Raw genomic sequence first — 23,721 nt, forward strand, 5'->3', positions numbered from 1 at the left:
TCATTAGGCGAAACCACCTGTTTCTTCCTCTTAGGTGCTACTACCTCCATCCAAGGTGGTAATTCAGGATTGGCTGGTGGAGTAGTAGCTTCTTGCTAACTGTCAGTTGGTATTTCAAGAGCATACTCACTTGAACTAGCAGTGGTGACTAATATCAATGTTGAAGTATCTAGTGATATGCCTGTTGATGTAGCAATAGCTATTGTTGCTGACCCTTCTTCAGTTATGGCCATAGAGGAGAAAGTGGAAGGTGCAGTTGAAACAACTTGAGTAGTAACTAGGGGTGGAATTTATGTTATAACTACCATAGTAGAAATAACTTCAATGCTTACTTGAGAAGGAATCTCTATTACGACCATCGTAGAAGGCAAAGTCATCATTTGTTGTTCCGCGAACACTTTCTCCATAGCTTCAAAAAACTCCAATATTGAAGATTCAATGGTGGTTGAAGGAATATCATCCAAGTTGGAAAAGTTGGATAGTGCGAAGAATTGTTGAGCAGTCTCTAATTGTGTCATGCCCATGCCCGGGTCCTCATCATTGAAATCCTCTTCCTCTTGATCAAAATTAGAATCCATGGAATGGATAATCACTTGTGAATGAGTTGGTGCTTGTGAACTAGCTCTAACATTAACTTCACCAAGATGTGACATTTTTTCAACCTGTGCTTCCTCTTGTTGAGGAATTTCACCTCCTTTCGTCTCTTTCTCTTTTCCAGTATCTCTAGTAGTCTGATATTCTGGTTCATTCATGGTTGTCTCTTGTACTACTGAAGATGATTCAGCTTTCTTGGACCCTTTAATTGTGAACTTGATTTTGGGTCCTTTCCCCTTGGATTGCATTGTAGGAGCTGAGGATAATGCTAGTGAATTTTCTTTGGCCTTGGTTCTTGTTTCAACCGTAGTTGTCTTACCAACTAGGCCATCACTATTATCATCATCTCAAGAACTAGCCGGAAGTTGTTTCATTCTAAGATTCTTTTTTAGCAACCATGCATTGGTGTTTGCCAAAATAGGAGAGATTCTTTGAGTGATAGATTTAATTTCCTTTTTTGACCATTGCACTGGTGGGAGTGAAGAGTTGGCAATCTTCTTTTCATAATAGACAGGGTCTATTATGTCATTAGTGTCTTCCATGGTCATTGGGATCTTTGTAAAATCCAAGTTTTCAATCTATTCCAGGGTAAGACGACTGAAATCCATCCCTCTTATATCTTCTTCATTTTGATAGTCTACCCATACATCTTCAAACCTATAGAAATGGGTGTAACTCCTCTTGAGCTTGTTCTTCATGCCATGAAAATCAAAGTTGTTTCGTGCCTTGAATCTTCTTATAATATTCCATTGCATTTCTTCCTCCATGTTTTTGGCTTTGGGGTTAGTTAGAACGAAGTACCTATCAATTGATTCTGGGAACTTTAACCCGATCTTATGTGCTTGCAATTGTTTTTCATGCACATAGATTATTTGTCGACACAACTCCATGAGAATGATCTTGTCAGAAGGATACATTGGTAGAATGAAGGGTTCACCTGAGAAACATCTGATCTGGATATAAGTGAATGTTGGGAACTGAAGGAAAACGCATCCAACATGAGACACCCTGTTATATGTAGCCTCTGATAATCTTTTCTTCTGCAGGCTCTTATCAAACATGCACTTCCACACAACAAAGAAGGCATTATTAACTCTTCTAAAGTGGCTACCTTAATTCTTGATCGTGAGTTGATCATAGTACTCCTAGATAGGAACTAATCTCCTGTCACCTTTAGTAGACAAACCTGGATATTGCCTCATGGAAGCACCGCATAAACTAGGTAAGAAGTCATATAAAATTTCAATGTCACTTTGACTTCTTTGAACTGTGCGCAAAGTGCATCACTGATCTGCTCACCCCAATCAATCCTAGCAGCTCCTTTCTTGACTATATTCATGTAATAACACATCCATCTTTGAAAGTAGTGAGAGTTCTTTAAACCCTTCACTCTTGATAACATGGTGACCATGTCGTTGTACTCCTCATTGAAGTCACTCTTGTGAAAACACTTGGGCCATCGCAAGGTGGTAGATTTTCTGGCAGCAGAGAGGTACACAATATTGATCACTTTCTTGCATTTGACCTCATTTTTCTCATATTACTCTTGATCACTTTCTTGAGAAATGTTAGCTACTTCCTCAACTAGAGAACCATTGAAAACACTATTGAAGAAAACACTATCTAGAGTCATGATGACATTTTGATCAACATCCCTAACCTATCTTGTATTCAGATCAAAGTGATCCGCTACTGCAAGTACAAAATCCAGATCATGATGTGCAACTACGAAGGATGCATATTTATGCAACTTGGATTTGATCAGGTTTGTTAGGTGGGAAGGAGCTTTCTCAACTTGATCAATAAACTCCTACATACTGACATGTCCAATTTATATATCTTTGATCTCCTTGATGTTTGAGTCTACTGAACTTTCCAAGTACAAATTCAAGTACTTATCATACTTGTACTTCATCATTTTTGCTGTTGTTTTACCCGGAGAAGATTCCAAGTGACTCGAAGAAGGCTCTGATTTGTCATGGGAGGGATTTGAAATTTGCAAATGACTATATTTAACATTGAGCATTAGCTTCTTTGATATTTATGATCATTAATGAAATCAAATTTTATCAATCGGATCAAAAAATTGGACTCAAAACAGGCTTGAGAGCAAAATTGTCAAAAATAGCAGGTCGGGGAAAAAAGTCTGATCTGCACCTGAGGAGTCAAAATTTGCATATTAGACTTTAAAGTTCAATGTGCAAAGATAAAACATCTTTTCTTGCATATCTGACTTTAAAGTCCGATGTGCAAGTTGGCAAAAGATCATCGACACATTGGGAAAAAATCATTAGCACATCGGACTTTAAAGTCTGATGTGTAGGTGTAGAACATTGCAAAAAGACCAGCACATCGGACTTTAAAGTCTGATGTGCTGGGGAAGATCAACCAATTGACATGTCGGGTTTTAAAGCCTGACATGTCAATCTAACAATCTCCCCACGCATATCAGACTTTAAAGTTTGATACGCTAGGTTTACCCTCTTGCATATCGGACATTAAAGTCCGATATGCGAGGGGATCTCTACACACAACCTATGGATTGGGTTTTAAAACTTGTCATGCAGACAAGGAAAAACAAGGATTAAAAGGGTAATCAGATTTTAAAATCTGATTGCCCTCAACCAGATCGACAAGGTTTAAGAGCAATTGGATTTTAAAATCCGATTTCCCTTCGAAGACAATGACAAAACAAAAACAAAAACGAAAGCGGAAAGGAAAGGAAAAATGCGGAAAACAAATAAAAACCCTACATGAATCCGAGCGGTCGAAGATGAAAATATGATGAAAATCCAACAAATCTGCAAGGACGGCAAGTGAAATCAGAGGAGGAAGGAAGAGGGCACGTGTAGAGGAGAATTCACAAAACGAAAACGAAGAAATAAACTCCAAAACTTAATAAATTACCCCTAAATTAACAATTAATGCGGCCATTAATTACTAATCACGCAGTGCATGTCGAACTTTAAAGTCCGATATGCATGAGTAAAACACTTGAAAGTCGGACTTTAAAGTCTAACATACAACTTTAAGGCCAAACAACCTACAGATTGGACTTTAAAGTCTGAACTGCAAGGGAAGGATTACCTGTAGGTCAGATTTTAAAGTCCGATCTGCAGGGGAAAATCAAACCTTTGCGCATCAGACTTTAAAGTCCGAGGTGCAATTCCCTTTGGAAAGAAGGAACCCTACAAGTCAGACTTTAAAGAAAAACTACAAATCTTAAAAACCTAGAAAACAATAAAAAGAAAAGCGAAAAGTAAAAACGAGCTAACCGACGGAGTCAATCAAGCTCTCCTGGAGGTCGTAAGGTACGAAATGGACCAGTTTCATAGGGTTGCTTCAGGATTTTGGCCACACTGAAATTGAGGACAACAACCCCTTATTTAAGCTTTCATTTATACCTACAATCATGTTGAACTCCCCTTACTTGTCATCCTTAGGTTTGACATCATTAATATCTAGGATTATAAGTTTGATATACTTAACAATTATATCACCAATTAGGAGGTCTCTTAAAAGCTTCCATATACTTGACATCATGTACTAATATATAAGTTCGATCATGACCCTTAAGCGAGCTTTCATACTAAAACTTACTTTCAATGTATACCTTCAACATTCAATATTAGGACATCTAGCTGAAACATGACCCCTTAAGACATTAATTGTAACATGACCCCTTGTACTTTCAATGTTTGTAGTTGACATTCAGGACCTCTAGCTGAAATGTGACCCCTTAAGAGATTAATTATCACATGACCCCTTAAGACATTCATTATCACATGACTCCTTAAGATATTAATTATCACATGACCCCTTATACTTTCAATGTGTGTACTTGACATTCAAGATTTCATTAGGACCTCTAGCTGAAAGAAGACCCCTTAAGACATGAATGAGTACTACTAACATGCATTTATTAAAAGTTTGATAATTCTCAGTCATTATCCACTTAAACATCAAGAGTGCATTTATTTTTTAGTATGTAAATGTATTTTAAACTTGTAGTAAGATATCTTTAATATCATTCTAGGGTCTTGGTGGCAGCATGCCACAATAGAGGTTGGGGGTATGAGTTGACCCCAAATGACCCATCCCTCATCAACCTTTTGTGGATCATGCTTCTGTCATTGTTCCTATTCCTATTCGTCAGCTTTCCATGATATCGATATTAGGAGCATATAGAGTGTTCTCTTTGCTAATCTTAGCAAGCAGACTACTAATATGACAACTCATCATGATGATGGAGGAGCATCAAGAGGAGATGGTGCCAATAGGTCCACTCTATGTGTGTGAGAACCCCATTTTTTTACAAGTCTTAATTGATTATGCTATGGCCCTGGTGATGGTGTTGTTGAACACATAGAAGGGCTGAGAGGGGGGGGTGAATCAGTCTAGAAATTCAAAATAGATTAAATATAAATAACATCAACTCACTTAACAGCAACACAACAATCATCAACACATGAAAAATAGATTTAAATGGAAAAGCCAAACAAGGAAAAAAATGATTATAATCTAACTCAAAATATGAACAATAATGACTACAACATGTTAGGCTTAATACCAAGGAGCAACAATAGCTGAAAGACTTGCAAGGCTAAGGCACACCTCCTTAGGGAAAGATAAAAAATACTTGCACAACTGAGGCTCATTGCTTCAGGACAAGATACACATTGTTGCCAAAGGAATCATTGTCAATCAGCAACAAAGGAAATAGCTAAATTGAAACTAAGAAGGATTATCCTAAACATGAAATTGCCCTTGAACAATTGGATCAAGTGACCAACATGACAAACACCTTTAAAAACTTATATTGTCACAACACACTCTCTCACTAAATATATCACCTTCAAAGCTCTTCTGACTTTCACTAAATATATATTCCAATGAGAGGAGATATCCTCCTTTTATACTGCCTATCGAATAAATTGCTAATTTCCCAACATGAGATGACACGGAGCAAGAAATCCTGCTCAAATTTGAAATAGGACAATGGGTTTAAAGGGGGGCCTAAGTAGGGTTGAGGGGGGGCCAGGGCGTGTCGCGGTCCTACACCTTTTTAGGGCTAGGATCAAGTGCAAAATGCATGGAAGAAGTCAAAAAATGATGTAATACTTTAGGTGCATGACCATAATTAGGTCCCAATCAAGCCAAGGGGCATAAATGCTAAGGTAGGGACCCAATGCAGTCAAAATTGTACAAGGGTGCAATTTTAGGACACTACAGACATATGGTGGGATATAGTAATGACATTAGACTATGTAATTAACTTTTCCATTGAGTAGGAATGTTGTGGCTCAACAAAACATGGAACTTGTCACAAGCTTAAAATTCATGGATGGAATTACTATTTCTCTATTTCAAACACTAAGAGAGAAATTTTACTAGTAAAGGTAGGATCATATATATTATAACTTTGATTAATAAGATAATCATGTATTAAATTAGTAACTATTTGTCATATATGTATTATAATTTTTTTATTAATAAGCTCCAATTATAAAGCATATTGTGCGCCGAACTTCATAGCATTTAATTAACAATCTTTCAAGTATTTGTATTTTATAACTTGAGTTTTTTTTTATTAAATATTTTCACATAAGATTGACTTGATTTATGTTGATCATATATTGTTTCTTGGATTATTATTACTTAGTTGTGATACTAATTTTAAAAGGAAGCTAGTAGATATTTAGTTTTGATTATTTGTGTGTAATGATATATTTCATTTGATCTTTATATTTTCTCTTAAATATTAATATTAAATGTTCACAAGCACAAAAACTAGCATAACTTCACTTATCCATTGCCAACCAGTAACATTGAAAAATAATAACTTATTGGAGAAGGCATGCTAATAATATATTAAATTCAATATAAAGAAAACAATGGCACAATTAGAGATAATGAAATTAGTTTCCGTCATAAACCTTTGGGGTGGAAGCATAAATGTGTCACCCTCTTTTTTTGTTTAGGTGGGACATTGAAATTAGAATTCTTATCCAAATATTCATTCTTCACTTACAACAAGCAAACTCTTAACAATTTGAAGATGAATTTTTAGAATGATTCAAGTGAGATCACCAATATATTTTATATCATAATATAGGAGAGTACATAGGTAATGGCCACCATAGCTAGAGTAACGTTTGAATACATTAAAAGTGGTTATCAAGCATTATATACTATATCTTATAAGAATTATAGTACACATAAGATCCATAGTTTTTAACTAAGGTGTATTATGTCAGCAACAACAAAACTGATAAGGGAAGTGGTTAATAAAATCTCCCCTTTAATAATATCTTTTGTAATATTTCTTAATTTTGTAGGTGTTTGAAAGTAGATATATGATAGATGTATATAATGAAATAGTATTTGTAAACTAACTCACTTTATCTACTTTAAATAATATAAACATAATAAATTTATAGAAAATTAAATATATATAAATTTCACAATAACAATTATTAATAAAATACAAATATATTTATAAAACACACTTACTTTTATCTACTCTCTGAATTGTTGAATATTAGAGATAATTATGAAAAGATTAAAATTGCTATTTTTATAAATTTGGGATGTCATGCTTGACAGTTGGCTTGTTTTTAGACTTTTATACTTATTCGTGAGTCATTTGAACTCATGTGACCGTTCATCCCCATTCGTTCACTTTTCAGTAAACTGATAGGAAAATTTTGCACCGTAGAAAGCTATAAAGTGAAGATGATATATTATTTAGCACTTTGGTGTTTCGTGGAACGACAATGATTGATTTTGGCGTGAACAATAAGAGAGAGAGTTGTAGCGCCTCATTCACGCTCTCTACTTACTCCTTCACATGTCTTCTTGTTTTTTTTCCTTCAAAAAGATTCAAATTTCACGCTCTCTATTTAGTTGTTCACATGATATTTCATGTTGTGCTTGACTTCAGATAATGTCGTGCTTGACTGAAGAATATGACTTCCCCTTTCTTTCTCTCCATTCATTTTTTCTTCAAATCTTGTCTCTTCTTTTGTAAGGTCTTTGCTTACTCGTAAAGCTCAAAGCTATATGCCAATTATTTTGTCTCAATAGTTTTCTCAAGGATTTTAGATTAATTGTCTTACAAATTTCTTTTTTAAAAATTATGTTTTCTTCCAATATTTTCTGTTTTCAACATGAAATTTTAATATCATTTGAGTTTAATAAAATTATATTATTTTAACATTTATATAAAATGAATATTAATATAATCATATTTTACTCTAGTCTATTTAATCAATTATTTAGTAAATATCAAAAGATCTTAGAAATAGAGAGAGATTTTTTTTAAAGAGATGTTTCTAGATTCACAATGCAAACAAATTATTTGTATAACTTCTAGCTTAAAAAAACTCATCATCGTACAACAACTAATTATTGATGTGCAATCTTGAAGGGAATAATGAAAGATTGAATTTGTGCACATTACAAGTGACAAATATATAACCGTCTACTAAATAAAAACTACAAATATTTAGCAACTTGATAAATTTTGCAAGCTTGAACATCAACCAAATGTTGTTTTCATTAGTTATCCTTAGTTTCATTTCTACCTTGACATCTTGCTTCATCACAACAAATACAAATTTCATCAATTCTCTAGAAATAAGTGCCATGTTATTAATTCCTACCAAGGCAGCCTACTATTGCATTCATTGAATTTTAACCAATGATTACATAGGATTGCATTTTTTGAACCAAATTTATATAGTTTAACTTTAAGTTTTATTTTAAATGATTATTAGAAAAGTCATTTTTCCTTATTTCTATTGATTTGTGTTGAAAACAATAAGTGCAAAATTTATTTTTCTTAAAAAAATACACCTTTATATACATTAAATTCGTTGCCAATAAATTTACAAAGTTAACTTCAATAGAAAATCAAGAAAATACATAAATCCTTGCACAAATTTAGAAGCAATAATGATATATATATGAAGTAACTTTGTATATAAATGAAGTAATGAGTAATAATAAATAACAAGATATGGAGTTTATGAAATTTTTAAGATTAGTGAAATGCCTTGACCTATTTGATAATAGTTTGTCTGGGAGCATTCCTCAAAATATTGGATCACTCACTGGTTTGGTTATTCTCAACACTTCGAGAAATCATTTCAATGGAGAAATTCCTAAATCCATTGAAGATATGATACTACTAGAATAACTTGATCTATCACAAAATAAACTATTAGGGACTATTCCTACTAAGTTGTAAATTTTGACATCCTTAAATTACTTTGATGTGTCCTATAATAACTTATTAGGGATGATGCCACAAGGATGAAAAATGATATCATTTGATTCTACATCTCCAATAATCTAGATCTATGTGCCCAAAAAATTTATATGTCATGCTCAAGTAATCATCTCGATTATCCAAAGGCAAGTGAAGAGAATAATGAAGATTCAGAATATGATCTATGGTGGGATATAGGAATGAAAATAGGCTATGTAATTAACTTTCCATTTTAGTGGGAATGTTGTGGCTCACGAAAACATGAAACTTGTCACAAGCTTCAAATTCATGGATCATATGTATTATACTTTTGATTAATAAGCAAAGCACGTAACGTGCATTAAATTTAGTTACCACATATATGTATTTTACTTTTTAGTAATAAGCTAATCATGTAACATGTATTAAAATCTAGTTATCATATATGTATTATACATTGATTAATAAGCTCAAATTATAAATCATATTGTTTGTCAAGTTTCATAAAATTCTATTGACAATTGTTCAAGTATTTGTATTTATAATTTTAACTTTTTTTTTATGTTTTTACATGAGATTGAATTGATTTATATTGATCATATATTATTTCTTGTATTATTTTTACTTAATGGTGATACTAATTTTAAAATGAAGCTAGTAGATATTTAGTTTTATTATTTGCATGTAATGATATATTTCATTTGATCTTTATATTTTCTCTTAATTATTGATAGTAAAGGTTTACAAGAACAAGAAATAGTATAACTCCACTTATCTATTGCCAACTAATAACATTGACAAATTATAAATTATTAGAGAAGGCATGCTAATAATTTATTAAATTTAATAGAAATAAAATAATGGCACACTTATAGATAATGAAATTATTTTCCCTCATAAACCTTTGGGTTGGAAGCATAAAGGTGTTGCCCACATTTTTGTTTAAGTGGGGCATTAAAGTTGAAATTTTTATCCAAATATTCACTCTTTGTCACTTACAACAAGCAGACTCTTAACAACTTGAGATGAATTTTTAAAATGATTCAAGTGACATCGCCAATATATTTTATATTACAGTATAGGAGAGTACATAGGTAATAGCCACCATAGTCATAAGAACGTTTGAATACATTAAAACTGGTTATCGAACATTATATACTATGTCTTATAAGAATTATAGTACAGATGAGATCCATATTTTTTAACTAAGATGCATTATGTTAGCAACAACAAAATCCACAAGAGGAATGCCTAAGAAAATCCCCCTTTAATAATCTCTTTGATCTAATAAAATTTTACTATGGAAAGTGATTAAAATTAATATTTTTATAAATTTGAGATGTCATGCTTGACATCACCAAACATTCAAGTAAACAGTCCGCTTGTTTTAGACTTATCCGTGAATCACATAAATTGTTTAAACTCACGTGATCGTCCATCTGCCCATTCATTCAATTGTGCTCATCCTTAAATATCTATTTCAACATCTAAATTTTCATTGAAGGGAAGACTCTTTAGAAGTTATGTATTCTTTTAATATTTTCTGTTTTCAAAATATAAAATTATAAGATTATTTGGGTTTTAATAAAATTATATTATTTTAACATTTAAATAAAATGGATATTATTAAATTTTAACATTATTTAATTCTAGTTTATTTAATCAATTATCAAGTAAATATCAAAAGAGATTAGAAATAAAGAGATAGAGTTGAATTTTCAAAGAGATGATTCTAAATTCACAATAGAAACAAATTAGTTATGTAACTTCTATAAAAAAAAATCATCATCAAACAACTAATTATTGATGTGCATTCTTGAATGATTGATAAAATTTGTGCACACTACACGCCTGAAATATATAACCTATAAATCACTACAAAGATTTAGCAACTTGATAAATTTTGCAAGCTTGAACATCAATCAAATGTTGTCTTCATGGATTATCCTTAGTTGCATGTTCACCTTGACGTCTTGCTTCATCACAACAAATACAAATTTCAAGGCAAGATACTATTGCATTTATTGATTTTTTTTTTTCATTAGTTTAACCAGTGATTACATATAATTCAAAATTTTGAGCAAAAATTCTATAAATATATTTTTTCTTTATTTTTATTGATTTATGTTGAAAGCAATAAGTGGAAAAAATAATTTTCTTAAAAATCACTTAATTTTCCTAAAAATAATCAATCTTTGTATGCATTTAATTCATTGTCAGTAATATTAGATTCCTACAGTAGAAGTTGTGCATTTTCTCTCCCTATCCTTTACTTGTTGCTTGAATTGGCCTATCTCTTTCTATCTTTTACTTGTTTCTCAACTACGATTAATAGTTTTATATATGTGACATCTCCCTTCACTACATAAACAATTGGATTATCTAGATTTATTTAGACACATTATTATTAGTTTGTGGTACAATTGACATTTTTACATAACTGATACCGCCTATTACGCAAGGTTTATTTAGGTTTCAAGTTAGTGAATTCTTTTTTTTTTTTTTTTTTTTAAATTTGTTGCTTTTTTATTTTCTAGAAAATTTACCTTCGCTCTTAAGCTTTTAATATTTATATGGAAAAGTCATTGCTTAATGCATATTCATGTTTGCTACAATGTTTTGATTTCAAAGACATGAGATATTTGTCAAGGGTTCATGGAATTTTGTACTCCTTAGGTAGGAGGTATTTTCTTATTTTTAAGTTTTGAAAGTAGTGTTTATGAATTTTCCCTAAAGAGTTTTGGGAGTTTATTTACAGTTTTTATTAAATATCTTCATATTTATTTCAAAAATATATTTTTAAATATTTCATTTATTTAAGAAGTAATTTATTCAATAAAATTATTTTAAATCTTTTAAACTTACATTTTTAGATTTATTTTAATTATAACATTATATTTAGAAATTTTTAAATATTATTTTTAATTTAAATATTTCAATAATTATTATATTACTAAATATATAATATATAAATAGTGTATATATATATATAATCCTATTATTTGAAAAAAAAATTATTTTTAATTCTGGGATTTTGTCATAAGAGATTGTGATGGTGAAGAGGGCCTAAATATTTATTTATTTTTTATTGGAAGAAGAAATAGAACCTAAATATGATGGTCATGCACTATTTTATATGTAAAATACAAACAAAACATATAAATTTCTCTCTACATCTATCTCACTCACATGAGATAGAACAAAGAAGAGAGAAAGAGAGAAATAGTGGGATATAGAGCAAGGGAGAGTGAAAGAGAGAGCTAGATATACATGGGGAGAGAAAGAGAGAGAGAAAAAAAGAGAGAGATAGAGATACCTGGGAATAGAAAGAGAGGGAGAGAGAAATAGTGGGAGATAGAGAAAGGGAGATAAAAAGAGAGAGCTATAGAGATACATGGGAAGAGAAGAGAGAATAAATGGGAAGATAATGGGAGAGAGAGGTAGAGTGATAAGTTGATAGGAAGTGATATAGATGGAGGCAAACATAGAGAGATAGAGAATGATAGGGAGAGAGATAGAAATAGATAGGGAGATAGAGGTAGAGAGATATAGATACAAAGAGAGAGAGGAATGAGAGGGAGATAGAGAGAAAAGTAGGGAGATATGGTTATAGTGCAAGAGAGATGGAGTAAATAAGAGAGGGGAGGGAGAGATAGAGAGATAGATATAGAGGGTACAAGAGTGAGAGAGAAAGAAATTTATATAGAAACAAATAATAGAGAGGGAGAGACATAGAGGGAGAGAGAGAAGGGGAGGATAGAGAGGTAGAATAAAGATAGGCATGGAGAAATAAAGAGTACATCAATAGAGAGAGAGAGTGAGAGAGATAGAGAGAGAGAGAGCGGTAAGGATATATATATAGGGGAGAAAGATAGAGGAAGATAGATATGTATAGATGGATATGGAAGAGAGAAAAGGGTGGTAAAGATATTGAACAATACAAGGATCTAGTCAATGAGGTGCATATAGATCATATTGTCTCTCTAGATTTGGGCACCCAAATTCTTGTATACATTCTATGTTCCTAGCAATGGAGGTTTTGCAAAGACAATAAAGGTAGGCATGTTGGCTCACTTTAAAAAATTTAAATGCGTGCAAATTAAAAGAATCATCCTACTTGTAGGTGAAAAAAAAATGACCAATATGAAAATATATCCAACAACTTCAAATATTACAATCATCTTTTATCTATCTCCATTAAGATGGATTGTCGTTTTCAAAAACTAATTGATTTATTTTAAATATAACTCTTTTGATGTAATTAATATTTAATTAATTTTTAAATTACTGTAATCTGGGGGGAAATGGGGCTCACTAGTCTAATGCATGCAAATTAGGAAACTTCACCTATTTCCAGTTTGATTATATTTTGAAGGAGAATGATCCACTAGGCTCAAGATGGATCAAGCACAAAGTGTATGTAGTGGTCCTTCATTATTGACTTGAAAGTGACAATAAAAAATGTAAGGAAGAATGCACGAATTAGGAGAAAGTAAGCTAAAATGATATTTTTTTGCATGTATGGGAAGACAACAGACTCAAAACCCAATTCTAGAAAAGTATGTGAAAGTATAGACTATAACAAACCCGTTGTCAAAATTTGAGGCAAAAGTGCACAGACTTAGTTTCCCATCTCAACCCACTCTCGAGACTAAATCGCTCAGCTCAGATTGCTCCCACAAGTTTCAACTCTGATGAATTTTAGATTATACATCTTTGTCTAATGTTTTTGCACCTCTTTCTATAGCTTCGTCACCTATTACTGCACATAGAAAATAGATAAAATGTTGGATAGATAGGGGTTTTTCTATGCCAAATCTTGATTTATGAATTAACCTTGAAACTGAATTGAATTGGAATCAAAATTGAAAGTGTCTTGTTAGGCAAAAAAGGCTAGAAGTGAAAATAAAATTCTTATACCTTCATAGGCCTTTTTTATGTCAAAATTCTCATGAAGATGCTTGATGTTGACTTTTAATTGACTTAGAAAGAGAAGATCATGGAGGCCATCACAAATGCATATATATACCATAAAATCCTGGTCTTCAATGCCTTGATGCTTGATCTCTTGCTTTTGAGAACTCGAGATGCAAAATTGATATCATGGCATCATATTACTTGAGTAGGTTACCCAAAATGAGGAGGATGCCTTAATTATATACCTCTCCCAATTATTTTTAGGTATAAAACATAGACTAGGTTGACATGGGAAAATATTTCCTACTAAATAAAGTTGACCATTGTGTGATTTCAAGTTGGGGCCAAACTAAAAGGAGTGGGGCACCCTAGGCGCGATGCTCCCTCTAAAGAAAGCCCAAATTGGAACTTGAGGTCCTAACTAGGGCAAGGAAGTTTAAAACATATACTGAATTGAGTTGGGTCAAGCATGTTGAGCATGGAAGTCAAAGATCATTAAAATGGGTTCTAGATAAGCATGAATTGTCATAAGGGTGCAATTTCATAACACTATATTTAGTCCCCACTTTAGAAAGAGTATGAACCTACATTCATACTCACAATAAAGAGGATCAAGACATATGAAACTTTCATCAGGGTCAAAGAGATAAGGATTGCCAAGCCCCCAAGTGACTTAGGTCCCTATTAATTTAAAACCAAGATAAAAGGAGTAACGCATTCCAGAGAGAGAGAGAGCATGACCATACTATCATAGTAAGGTTAAAACTTACTATAAGTCATGTAAAAAAATAATGCAAAGAATAATTGAAATAGTCTATCAAATTGTGTTATGCTAGTTAATTCACCTTAAGAATTACCAAGGAAAGCATTATATCCATGGAAATCCACTAAGAGAGAAAGTTACAAAGAAAAAGGCATATTTGCTTAGTAACTTGAAAAAAAATGACTACAAAAATTGATCAGCAATGTTTGTATAAATTGTAACAAAGAGAAAAGTGTATGCCCATATTGGCAACCAGCAACAAATTGAGAGGGGGGGTGAATTAGTTTGCTAAAAAACTTTCTGCAACTTATACCATAAATCAGATCTGATAATTAACAATTAAAACATGAAACAACAACACAACAATATCACACATAACACCAAGATTTTTTATGTGGAAAAGATGGTTAAGGGAAAAACCATGGTGGGAACCTACCCATAATGAGATAATAACTTGTTATGAGTAAATGAAATATTACAATGGGGAATGCACATGCTTTTAGGCACACGGCCTAGAGCTCATTGCTCAAACAAGAAGCTTGAAAAGGCTACAACCTTAAGGGAAGGATCACTGCCTTACAGGAAGTCTCACTAACTTACAAAAGCATGCAGACAACAATCAAGGTTACATTAACTGTGAAAATAGCATCTCCATGTACTTGGATAGAATTTTGGTTAAGTACACAGTCTACTCTGCAACAATTCTCTTCTCTCCTTCACTTTTGAAAGATAAAATCACTTGTTCACACATACAAATTGATCATACACTCACTCAAGAATCGTAGCCCTTGAATCTTACATGATTATTACATTTATTTATACAAGACATTTACCTATATTTCAATGTCGGCCAAACCTTAAATATAAATTACAAAATAATAACCTCACACACTACAACAACATATGTGGACCAAAATAATGTTGGCTAAGAGATAGTCTGGACCCAAATAAACACCACAAACATGCAACACCTCCAAAAATTATGCCTCGATCATCTGCAACACACTACAACCACCAAGAATGTCGCATAACATGAAGAACATCATCAGACCAATAAAATCTTCAATAACATGCATAACGATCAATGTCGACCACCAATATGTAGATAACATGATCTAGAAATATTCAAAAGCAACGTAAATTGCACCACAACAACTTCTACAACTCAGATTATTAGAATCATCACCATCTCACCACCAGAGCTCAAGAACATAAAAAATGGCTGACAACATAAAATATACACTTGTGGACATCCAAATCATGAACAAATTGAATTGAGGATACACACCAACGTCCCGAACACATCGCATACATCCACAACTAAAGATATAACAATTCAAAAGAAATTTGAAGCACAAACCAGAATACCGAATAACACGAACAATTGAATATCAGTCTCAATACTGGATCTCATAACTCAATCAAAACATCATGCAGACCACTAAAAATTATACTGAATCAACTGCAAATACTTATCTCAAAACTCATTAAACTACATCAACTCAACTACAATACATTGACCAAACCAACTCAATTAATCTGACTGCAACACTAGAATACACAGAAGAATATGTTGACATCAATGACAACACATTATTCCAACAAACTCTCAGCAACATTCAACAACCCCCACATTAAAACAATTGCATATGTCTTATCGAGAGAAATTTCTTTAGGGTAGAATACATGCATCCAAAAGACAAGAATATTTCAATTTTCTATCTTCTCATTTTTTAGGTCTTGCCTTACTTGTACAACTCAAATTTGTATGTTAGTTGTCTATATATAGTTTTAATTTTATATGTGTGTGTATGTATAAATATATACATACACACACACACATATAATCCTTACTATAATTTCAAACCTATATTGGATGTAACTACAGATTTTACTAAATTAGTTTTTTATGGCTATCAATAGATAGAAATTGACAGATGTTCTAGGAATTGTTAGGGAAGCAATCTCCTTTTATTATAGTATGTGTCAAGCATAATTTTTTCAAAAATAAAAATGTTCTTGATAGGATCATCTTAAGGTTCCCCTTTAGGTGTGGCAAGTTGATAAGCTCCAAATCCATAGCCAATTGTAATGTAAAGAGTCTTAACTAGTTAGGTTCCAATTTTTCTTTCTTTTGTTGGTCTTGTTAGTTCGTTTGATTTTATCTTAATACTAGGTCACCCACTTCAAATTTATGAGTTTTGATCTTATTTTAAATATCACAAAGGTAATTTTGATAAGCTTGCAAATGATTTAGTGCATTAAAGAATCTTTCATCTAGTAATTTCACCAATAATATGCATTTTTAAGCATTTAATTTTACAGCTGGCCTAATTTTCTTCAAGAAACTCAATTTTTTTCTAATATGCTAAATACTTCAGATTTTATTTTCATTATATAAAACCAATACATTCTTGTGTAGACATCTAAAAAATTAATGAAGAAATTTAGACCCACCAATTAATGTATTCTCCATCGGGCCAAATACATTCGAGTGCACAAGCTCCAATGGTCTTGTCTTCTTGTTTGGTCCCTTGGTAGATAATCTAATCCATTTTCATCTCACCAAAGTGCCAATGCAGACCCACCCCCTCATGGACACATGGTTGTTGGCCCCACTATCTTGTTTAGGTACATGCTCGTTAACTAGCTTTAGTGAACATACCAGGTTTTCATTCAGTACGAACATTACATGCCCACCACACGCGGTTATTTATATATATTTCATTTCTTTTGAGTTTGGTATGTTATCAATATGATAATCAAGTTTTTTATTTGTGAAAAGTTTGAAATGCAGTGTTTAAGCTATTTGCATGTAGTCAGCCTAACTATGTGATGATTACCATAAGATATTAAAAGATTAATCTTGCCAATGAGATCAAGACCTCATATAGAAAGAAGAGTCATGGAGTGGTAATGATATAAAGAGCTTGCGGGACTGCATGAATAAGGTTCCCATGTTACTGATAGTGAAATTAATTTATCCTTCACTAGCCTTTGTAAGATAATATAATAGCTTTCATTTAGTTTGGTAAACTACTTTTTTCTCTTAGATGACAACATGAAAACCTTTGGAACTTGTGGTATGCTAATTACATTAGCTTGGACGAACAATTTATTCTTTCTATCTCTTCTACGTCTAGGACATCAACTCCTAAAAGAATTAAAATGTTTTGCAATGGACAAATCTCATCCTATACAATGAACTTAAATTTTCACTAGGATTCATATCCTTCACAAATACATTAAGATTAAACGGTCATATTTATATCCTCTTTAATCCTAATTTTATGTTTCTAATATTCAATTATTTCTTAAATTCTTTTCTACCAATGTCTACCATTTCTACCTTCTTAAAATTCTATATTAGTGAAGAAAAGTGTAGGTTCAATGCTCATTAAGAGTTCCAAGGTGTATCAAGATGGTAGATGATAGCTTGATGGAGACAAACATTGTGAGCATATTGGATGTCTTAATCCTACTCCCACCTTACCTATAATATTTGAAAACAACTCCTACATTTCAGAAGACATAATTATCTTTGGAGGAGATATCTTTGTCTTCGGATTGTGCTCTAAGTCAATTTCTATAATATTCTAGGTTTACATCTTCAATAATGTGACCTAAAACACAGGTGATTTGATTGTGACAACTTTTAACATGTTAACATGGAGACCACTGAGTGGAGTTTATAAACATCATTCATTTTTATTTTTCTTTCTGCATATTCCTTTGAAGAATGAGGATATCTCACACATACTCATTTAATATTATTTCTTCCTAAGGGGAGGAATATTATTCAACAATCATGGACTATCTTCTACACCTAGTTTTGAGCACCTGCCATCAGTTATGTACCTTGTGGAGGGAGTTTCTTAGTCCTTCCACTTATTTTCTCTCTCTATTTATATTGGGGCATACTTCCTTTTTGTGGGAGGTGAATTCTTCTTCTTCGGGGTTATTTTATATCTACATGAGTACCTAACATGACTTCATTTACCAAGACCCATCATCATCTTTTCACCCACCTAAACCATGCATAAGGGGGGTTTGGGTTGTTGCGTAGGTTTTTATTTAATTATTTTCCCTTACTCAAATTTTTCATGTACTTTTCTTATGTTTTCTAAAACCATTGAAGTGGTTTTAATTAATTAGTAACTAGGATATGATATTGAGGTGTACCCATCTTTAAAGGAAGAAACACCTACTATTTTAATCACTTTATTTAATATAAATGATTACACACTATTACCTATATTTTTCACCTCCATCCTCTCCCTAATACTATATAAAATCACTACCTAGCTTGTATTTATTATTCTAGACTTGAGATACTCTTAAATTGTTGTAAGTGTTCATTATTGTGTAGCTTTTCTTTGGGCTCTTAATGCAATCTTGTCATCTTGACATTTGCACATCTCTTGGAATCACAAGTCTATAATTTCTTTATTCTATTTATAATTTTTTAACAATTGTACTTTTTGGGTTGGTCACTTGTGAGAAATGTAAGGATTGTAAACTTTTCATATTGACAAAATGATGTATTTAAATGTCGACTTTAGATGGGGAGATTTATTAGAGATGGTAGGCCAGAATTGCTCCAAATGAAAACAAAAAATGGACTCAACTATATGTCTTGAATAAAAAAAGAGGCAAATAGATTTTCGGGAACAAATTCTAGTGTTGTAATTGAAGGTGTGTTAAGAATTTTTTTTGGTAGTGCTATAGGTTGTGAGGATGGTTTTGGGAAAACAAAATAATTTCTTTGACCCATACACACATGGTTAATATAAATATTTCTTAAATGTTTGTTGCAGAAGTGTTAGACTTGGGTGAGCCAAAAGACTGCACTAGGATGATGGTCAAAACATTGATTAAGTTGAGATGGTGTGGTGGGTTGAAAAAAGTGGATGGTGTAGTGCTAGGGCTTGGGTTCCTTCATGTTCAAGGTGTTTGGTCCTCAATGTACCCACACTATAATTGTATGTGGGTTCTTTTCTTAATCCTTGCAATGAGAAAAAAAATGATGAACATGAGAACAATACAATGTTGGGTTTGGAATTTGTAAAGGTGGTTCTTGGGGCTTCAAATAAATAAATGATGGTGTGGACTAGTCATTTCTCATGGATGAAGATTTTGACATGGAGGAATAAATTGTAGAGGTTTCATTGGAATGATAAAAGTAATAAGAGTGAAGCTTAAATTATAGTTAAAATATTATAGAGATAGAATTGTTATGTTGATATGTAATACATGATATATAATGAATATTGATCATTGTATAAAATAGCAATTTTAAAAAATTGTTAATTCTTTTATGAAATAATTTATGAGATACAAATCCCTTATGCCAATTCACTCATAAATAAATAAATAAATGATGAACAAAATAAATAAATAATAAATTCAAAATTACAACTATTATATCAACTCTTAAAAAATAGTAACTATAAAATAAATCTTAAGTAAATAAAATGACCCTTCTTTGAACATAAGCATCTCAAAAAAAGTAAAATATAAATATAACTATCATTTCAATGTTTGATAATTTGTGATATAAATTTTTTATTTAAAAATAATACTTACTAATTTTTATTTTTATTTGTTTAAGTATATAATTATTTACTAATTTATTTATTATAATAGTAAAAGTAACCATTTCAATAAAATAAAATAAAAAATAAGAAAGAATTTCAATTATAAAAAAAAAGTACAATTAAAATAGCTACCTTCGTAATGATATTTTATATAGATTTTCTAAAAATAGATATACTAGCTAATAGAATATAATTATTTTTATCAAATGCACTTATGTTCTTCCTTTACATTATAAATTGTTGAAAATTGGAACATTAATTTTTTAACTTTGGTAAAATTAAATTTATAACACACATCCAAATTGCTTTGATAAAAATAAAATATCTTCTCAAATAAATAAATTTTGAGTCCACATTAATTTTAGTATGCCACAATTTAGCATGAATAATTTTCTTAATCAACTGCTATGATTAATCCTTTATTAGCGTGACAATGATTTATTTATTTATTTTGTGATTTTATTAAAATTTGAGATGACTTCACCAAACATTCCGTATGCCGTGTTGACCGATAGATGAACTTTCTCTTTCCTTCTCTCTACATTCACTTTCCTCTTAATTTTTCTTCAAATTTTCTATCTTGCCCACTGCCTTGCCCTATAAATCTGCCTCACCTTGCACATTCATTTCACAGAAGCCTTTGGGATTCACAAAGTGAGCTGTTTCTTCTATTCTCTCATACTGAGAATTATATTAGCTCGGCCTTTTTCTGGTCTTGGACCGCAATGAAAATGGGTTTGGGCATTTGGCTGGTGTTGCTGCTGTTGCCTATTATCAGCTGCTCTGCATGTTCGGAGGACGAGAGAATGTCTCTCTTGGATTTCAAGAAAGGTCTTAATTTTACTTATTATAGCGAGCATATTGGATTTGCTGCCACCCACGCACTGCCCATGTCCTCTCCTTAGATCTCTTTGGCTACGAATGGAGTGAAATTCGAGGGGGCCTATTCCAACTGCTGCATTTGGAGCACTTGGACCTCTCTTTCAGTTCCTTTAACCTTCTATCCATCCCTCCACAAGTTGGAGAGCTGAGGAGACTCAAGAATCTGCGCTTGTCTGATTGTGGATTTATTGGCCAAATTCCAAGAGAGATTGGTAACATGTCCACCTTGAAATTCCTTGACCTCTCCTACAATGAAGGTTTGCAGAGCAGCAACTTGGGTGACTGGATAACAAATTTGAGAGGGTTGGAGTACTTGGACCTCTCTTACAATAATCTCACTATGGCAGGAGACACTCTGCTGGGGAGCATCGCCTCTCTCACCAATCTCACCACAATTCGCATGTACGGTTGTGGACTATCAGGGGAAATTCCTCCCTCCTTTGCGAATCTCTCACGGCTTCAATGGTTGGGCCTTTCAGGAAACTCATTAAGAGGTAAGATCCCTGCCTTTGGTGCACCTCTTCCTTTGTCATATCTTGCTCTTTCTGCCAACAATTTGGAAGGTTCTCTTCCCTCCTCTTTAGGTGGCCTCTCAAAATTGCAGTCTCTCTATCTTTATTCAAACAAATTGAATGGCAGCATTCCGTCTATTCTAGGTAATCTCTCAGCCCTGAGAATTCTTTATCTACAGAATAACTCTTTGAGTGGTCCGATCCCAACTTCCTTTGCCAAGTTGTCCAAACTAGAGGTTGTCTTTATGGCCAAGAATAGGTTAAATGGAACTTTCTCATTTTTTATTCTAAACAATTGCCCCAAACTTAATGCTCTGGATCTCTCAGGCAATATGTTGACCGTCAAAATTAGCACCTCTATCGTTCCCAAATTTCAGCTTGAGTATTTAGCTTTACATCAATGTAATATTGGAGGAAATTTTCCTGCATTTATTTCAACTCAATATTTCATTAGTTATTTAGATTTATCAAATAATTTTCTTACTGGTTTTATTTCAAATTGGCTTTGGAAAATCACAGACCTTGTACATGTAGATCTATCTAATAACTTATTTTATGGATCAATCCCAAAATATATACATCTTTATTTTCTTTCATTGGCCAAAAATAATCTTAGTGGCTCTATTCCAAATTCTATTTTTGAATGGGAGGGTTTGAATATTTTAGACTTGTCTAATAATAGGTTAAGTGGTAGGATTCCCCAATGTCTAAAGAATTGCCCTAAGTTGCTTACCTTAAATCTAGAAAATAACACATTAATTGGTAAAATACCAAATATATGTAAGAAAATGAACTATCTTGAGGTATTAAAACTTGGAGAAAATGCACTTGAAGGGCAAGTTCCATCATCACTTGGAAAATGTAAGAATCTAAAAATCCTTGACTTGAGAAACAATAATTTGCAAGGGAATATTTCAGATTGGGTTCAAAGCTTGCACAATCTTCAAATTTTAATGTTGAAAAATAATAATTTTAAGGGTAAAATTCCATTACAATTAACAAAATTACAAAATCTTCAAATTTTGGATATGTCAAACAATAATTTTTCAGGGGTTATTCCAAATGACTTTATGAAGTTAATTGCAATGCAAAATCAAATAGAAAACACAAAAACCCTTGGACAATTTACTAATGAAGATGTGTTATTTGCGTATGAAAGTTATTTGTATATAGATGAAGTAATAGTTAAGAATAAAGGACAAGATTTGGAGTATGTGAAATTTTTAAGATTGGTAAAATGTCTTGACCTCTCCAACAATAGTTTATCAGGCAACATTCCTCAAAATATCGGATCACTCAAAGGTTTGGTTATTCTCAATATTTCAAGAAATCATTTCAGCGGCAAGATTCCTACATCCATTGGAGATATGATATTACTACAATCACTTGACCTTTCACATAATAAACTAGTTGGGACTATTCCGACTGAGCTACAACTTTTGACATCCTTAAGTTACTTTGATGTGTCCTACAATAACCTATCAGGGTTGATACCACAAGGAGGACAGATGATGACATTTGATTCTGCATACTTCTCAAACAATCTAGACCTATGTGGCCTACAAATCTATGTGTTATGCTTAAGTAACCCTCTTGATTCTCCAAAGGCACATCAAGAGAATAATGGAGATTTAGAGGATGATGTATGGTGGGATATAGGAATGGCAATAGGCTATGTGATTAGTTTTTCAATTGTAATGGGAAACTTGTGGCTCAACAAAACATGGAGTGTCCCATGCTTCAAATTCATGGATGGCATTGTCATTTCTCTATTTCAAATGATAAGAGAGAAATTTTATTATTAAAGATGGACTCATATGTATTATACTTTTTATTAGTAAGCTAATAATGTAACATATATTGTCATATTTTGATGTTCTGCAATGTATTGTAAAAAAATGGAGTATAGTGTGACAAATTCTCCTAAATTTTGGTTGAGAATTGTTCAACTATTTGTATATTATAATTTTAAGATTTTTTAATATTTCAATGTGATGTTGAATTGATTTATTTTGATCATATATCATTTCTTGTTGTACCATCATTTGGTAATGATAGGTCATATTTAAGAGGAAGAGCTAGTAAATATTTATCTTTGATGATTTGTATATAATAATACCTTTTTGTTTGGTCTTTCTATTTTCTATTAATATTAATAGTTTACAAGCACAAGGATCGGTAAATCTTGACTCGTATATTGTTAAT

At 32.1% G+C, this 23,721-nt stretch overlaps 1 protein-coding gene across 1 annotated transcript in view; it reads left to right on the top strand.

Moving 5' to 3' along the window:
• The first annotated feature begins 1,259 nt into the window (after positions 1-1,259).
• LOC131875829 (receptor-like protein 34) overlaps positions 1,260-23,721 on the top strand; it is a 68,611-nt gene continuing 46,149 nt past the window's right edge. Inside the window, exons 1-3 of the mRNA XM_059220515.1 lie at positions 1,260-1,376; positions 20,820-20,953; positions 21,110-21,752. Of these exons, the coding sequence (XP_059076498.1) occupies positions 1,260-1,376; positions 20,820-20,953; positions 21,110-21,752 (894 nt within the window). The remainder of the gene's footprint in view (positions 1,377-20,819; positions 20,954-21,109; positions 21,753-23,721) is intronic.

The sequence above is a fragment of the Cryptomeria japonica genome, chromosome 5, assembly GCF_030272615.1.
Source record: "Cryptomeria japonica chromosome 5, Sugi_1.0, whole genome shotgun sequence".
In the NCBI taxonomy this organism is placed as follows: Eukaryota; Viridiplantae; Streptophyta; class Pinopsida; order Cupressales; family Cupressaceae; genus Cryptomeria; species Cryptomeria japonica.